Here is a 5,037-nt window from a genome sequence, read left to right as displayed (position 1 = left end):
CTTGCAGTCCAAGGGACTCTCAAGAGTCTTCTCCAACACCACAGTTCAAAAGCATCAATTCTTTGGTGCTCAGCTTTCTCTACAGTCCAACACTCACATCCATACATGACTACTTGAAAAACAATAGCTTTGACTAGATGGACTTTGTTGGTAAAGTAGTGTCTCTGCTTTTTAATATGTGGGCTAGGTTGGTCATAGTTTCTTCCAAGGAGCAAGCGTCTTTTAATTTCATGGCTGCAGTCACCATCTGCAGTGATTTTGGAGCCCCCCAAAATAAAGTCTCTCACTGTTTCCATTGTTTTTCCATCTATTTGCCATGAAGTGAAGGGACCAGATGCATGATCTTAGTTTTCTGAATGTTGAGTTTTAAGCCAATTTTTTCACTCTCCTCTTTCACTTTCATCAAGAGGCTCTTTAGTTCTTTTTCACTTTCTGCCATATGGGTGGTGTCATCTGTGTATCTGAGGTTATTGATATGTCTCCCAGAAATCTTGATTCCAGCTTGTGCTTCATCCAGCCTGGCATTTTGCATGATGTACTCTGCATATAAGTTAAATAAGCAGGGTGACTCTGCATTCAAATAGGTATATCTTTTCTTTTCTCCTTTGCCTTTAGCTGCTCTTCTTTATGAATGTATGACCAAAATCAAATCCCTGTGATTATAAAGTTGAAGTGACAAATAGATTCAAGGGATTGGTTTTGATAGAGTGCCCGAAGAACTATAGATAAATGTTCATAACATTGTATAAGAGGCAGTGATCAAATCCATTCTCAAGAAAAAGAAATGAAAAAAAGCAAAATAGTTGTCTGAGGAGGCCTTAGAAATAATTGAGAAAAGAACAGAAGAGAGTAGCACAGAAGAAAGGGGAAGATAAAACCAAGTGAAAGCAGAGTTACAGAGAATAGCAAGGGGAGATAAGAAAGCCTTCATAAGTGAACACTGAAAATAAATAGAGGAAAATAATAGAATGGGAATTACTAGAGATGTTTTCAGGAAAGTTGGAGACACTAAGGGAACATCTCATCAAAGATGAGCACAATTAATGACTACAATGGCAAGGACCTAACAGAAGCAGGAGAGATTAAGCAGAACTGGCAAGAATACACAGAAGAACTAAACAAGAACGTCCTAATGACCCAGATAATAACTATAGTGTGGTCGCTTATGTACAGCCAGACATTCTGTAGTGTGAAATCAAGTGGTCTTTAGGAAACATTACTATGAACAAAGCTACAGGAGGTGATGCAATTCCAGCTGAGCTGTTTCAAATCTTAAAAGATGATGCTGTGCAAGTGCTGTACTCAATATGCCAGCAAATTTCAGCAATGGCCACAGGCCTGGAAAAGACCAGGTTTCATTCCAGTTGCAAAGAAAGGCAGTATCAAAGACTGTTCAAACTACCATACAATTTCACTCATCTCACATGCTAGCAAGGTAATGCTCAAAATCCTTCAAGCTAGGCTTCAAAGTACATGAACTAAGAAATTGCAGATGTACAAGCTGGATTTAGAAAAGGCAGAAGAACCAGAGATCAAATTGCCAATGCCCTTTGGATGATAGGGAAAAAAAAGGAATTTCAGAAAAACAACTACTTCTGCTTCATTGACAATGCTAAAGCTTTTGACTCTGTGGATAACAATAAACTGTGGAAAATTCTGAAAGAGATGGGAACACCAGATCACTTGACCTGCCTCTTGAGAAATCTGTATGCAGGACAAGAAACAACAGGTAGAACCACACATGGAACAACAGATTGGTTCAAAATTGGGAAAGGAGTACACCAAGGCTGTATATCATCACCCTGCTTATCTAACTTATATGCAGAGTTATATCATTGAAATGCTGGATAAGTCATATGCTGGAATTAAGATTGCCAGGGGAAATATCAACAGTCTCAGATATGCAGATGATACCAGTCTAATGGCATAAAGAGAAACTAAAGAGCTTCCTGATGAAGGTGAAAGAGGAGAGTGAAAAAACTGGCTTAAAATTCAGCATTCAAAAAACTAAGTTCATGGCATCTGGTTCCATCAATTCATGGCAAATAGATGTGGAAAAATAGGAACATGGGCAAGTTTATTTTCTCTGGCTCCAAAATCACTGTGGACAGTGACTGCAGCCGCAAAATTAAAAGACACTTGCTTCTTGGAAGAAAAGCTATGACAAACCTAGACAGCATATTAAAAAGCAGCAAGGAGGTTAAACCAGCCAATCCTAAAGGAAATCAACCCTGAATATTCTTTGCAAGGTCTGATGCTGAAGCTCCAATACTTTGGCCACCTGATGCAAATAGCCAACTCATTGGAAATAATCCCGATGCTGGGAAAGATTGAAGGCAGGACGAGAAGGTGGTGACAGAAAATGAGATGTTTGGATGGCTTGATCGACTCAATGGACTTGAGTTTGAGCAAACTCTGGGAGATAGTAAAGGAGAAGGAAGCCTGGCGTGCTGCAGTCCATGACATTGCAATGTCGGACATGACTGAGCGGCTGAACAATTACTGTCTTTTATAAATATTTACTTGGTGAAATAATTTTATGTGAATGCATAGTAAGTGAATGAATACAATTTATCATTTTAGAACACTCAGATTAAATACTTCAGCTTGAGTTCAACATGTCAGCTTTCAAAAATACCACATCCTCTTCTGTCGTTTTCTTTCTGACTGGTGTTCCCGGGCTGGAAGCCTTCCACACCTGGATCTCCATTCCCTTCTGCTTTCTCTATGCAACTGCTCTCTCAGGAAACAGCCTGGTTCTCTTTGCCATCATCATTCAGCCAAGCCTCCATGAGCCCATGTATTATTTCCTCTCCATGCTGTCCACCACTGACCTTGGCTTGTCAATATCCACTCTAGTCACCATGCTGGGTATCTTCTGGTTCAATGCCAGGGAGATCAGCTTAATGCCTGCTTGTCACAGATGTTTTTCATTCAACTTTTCACTGTCATGAAATCTTCAGTGTTGTTGGCCATGGCCTTTGATCGATTTGTGGCTATCTCCAATCCTCTTAGATATGCCAGCATCTTAACTGATTTTAAAATAGCAGAGATTGGAGTAGCCATCGTCACCAGGGGTACCCTAACACTGACTCCTATGGTGGTGCTTCTTAAGCGCTTGTCCTATTGCCGCAGCCATGTGCTCCATCACTCCTACTGCTCCCACCCTGATGTGATGAAGCTCTCGTGCACAGACACCAGGATCAATAGTGCCGTTGGTCTGACAGCCCTGATCACCACTGCTGGGGTGGACTCAATCTTCATTATCCTCTCTTATCTTTTGATTATCAAGACTGTCTTCAGCATAGCATCCTCAGAAGAGAGGAAGAAAGCCTTCAGCACATGCATCTCTCATCTTGGTGCTGTTGCTGTATTCGATATTCCATTGATCAGCCTGTCTTTTGTTCACAGATTTGGGAAATGGGCCCCACCATATGTACATACTCTGATTGCAAATGCCTACCTGTTGATCCCCCCTGTAATGAACCCCATCATTTACAGTGTGAAGACCAAACAGATACGTAGAGCTGTGCTAAAAGTTCTCCATACCACCGCAACAAAGAAGTAGATGTGTTTCTCAATTTTTTTCTAGTCCTGGGCATCAAAAGACATGAAAGTCACTCAGTCATGTCTGACTGTTTGTGATCCCATGCAGTGTACCTGAAAGGCTCCTCTGTCCATGGAATTCTCCAGGCCAGAATACTGGAGTGGGTAGTCATTGCCTTCTCAAGGGGATCTTCCTGATCCAGGAATCAAACTGGGGTCTCCTGCATTGCAGGTGGATTCTTTACCAGCTGAGCTACCAGGGAAGCCCATGGGCAACATAAATGAGTAAAATGCCATTTATAGAAGCAAAAACCTTGAGGCTCATGCTTAGGATGAAAACATCAAAAATATCACTTTAGCTTTATTTAAGAAGACCCTCAGATAAAAAAGATAAATGTAAGCTGGAAAATCCCTGTTACCATTTTCCTCAGATAACCCCAATTATATTAATATTTCTTCATTCAAGTGAAAGATTTATAATTACCAAGATCCCATTATCCAGTTTTGATTTCACATATGGAATTAGTTTTTGTTTTTGGTTTTTTAGACAAAGATGGGAATGAAAAGTATATTAACAATTGTAAATTACCAAATTTTATCATGTAAACCTGGCACGTACAAACTGGCATTGTCCATGGCTATAGAATTGTTCTAAATATGTTTACTTTTCTTTATACCTATGGCTTCCCTGATCTTTAATATGATAGCTGTTATCATCATCCATACATTTTTTACTGCTTTTTCAGTCATTTAAAATTGTTTGTCAAATATTCTTACCTTCACTTAGCTCTTCAGGCAAGATTTATAACACAGTCATTCTGTGAAAATAACTCTCCTCAGATCACCTCCAAACTGTACAGTTTATTTAGAAGTACTGATGTCATACTTGATGCTTAATAAATTTGTTATTGGTTAGCAAACATGATCTATAAATAAAACAATTTTATTTATAGTCCCTAGTTTATCAGGAACCAAATGTAGACACAGTTTAATTTGGTTGGATTTATGTTGCTATATTTGAATTCTCTTGTCAAGAAGACTTGAAGTGGGTATGGTAGTCTTGCTCTAGATAAGAAAATGGAAGTCACACTAGCAGTTAACACTGGAGTTATTTAATCCAAGGAACTGGATACATAGGATTAGAGAAATTCAATGGCACAAAAGTAATACAGAGGTAATAACTGCAGGATATCACTTCTGCCTTTAAGTCTATCTAAGCAAAACGAAGAGTTTGAGGTTATGGAAACCTAGACGCCTGGTGGAGGGTCTCCCCAGAGCTGACTCTCAGACCTGTAATGAGAGGGTGTTGCCCTGCTGGGTTAGTACCTCAGAAGTTCACAGGACAGACCACAGGGAACAAAAACTCAAACCTCTGTGGATGGGCACTTTGTAGGTGGAGCTTTTGCATCAGAAGCCCAGAAGAGGACCTCTCAGAGAACTGGGACTCAGATCCCAGGAAAAGAGCCCACTGATATTGGTGCTAAGTGTGTG

General features: G+C 39.9%; 1 protein-coding gene across 1 annotated transcript; it reads left to right on the top strand.

Moving 5' to 3' along the window:
• The first annotated feature begins 2,491 nt into the window (after positions 1-2,491).
• Positions 2,492-3,568, top strand: LOC104987085 (olfactory receptor 51F2-like). Its single transcript, XM_010837850.1, is given in 2 exon segments — positions 2,492-2,901; positions 2,904-3,568. Coding segments are annotated over 2 exon segments (948 nt in total). The 5' UTR covers positions 2,492-2,618.
• Positions 3,569-5,037: the final 1,469 nt, after the last annotated feature.

This window comes from Bison bison, unplaced genomic scaffold, assembly GCF_000754665.1.
Source record: "Bison bison bison isolate TAMUID 2011002044 unplaced genomic scaffold, Bison_UMD1.0 scf7180017845924, whole genome shotgun sequence".
NCBI classification, from domain to species: Eukaryota; Metazoa; Chordata; class Mammalia; order Artiodactyla; family Bovidae; genus Bison; species Bison bison.
This window is presented reverse-complemented; position numbering and strand designations above follow the sequence as displayed.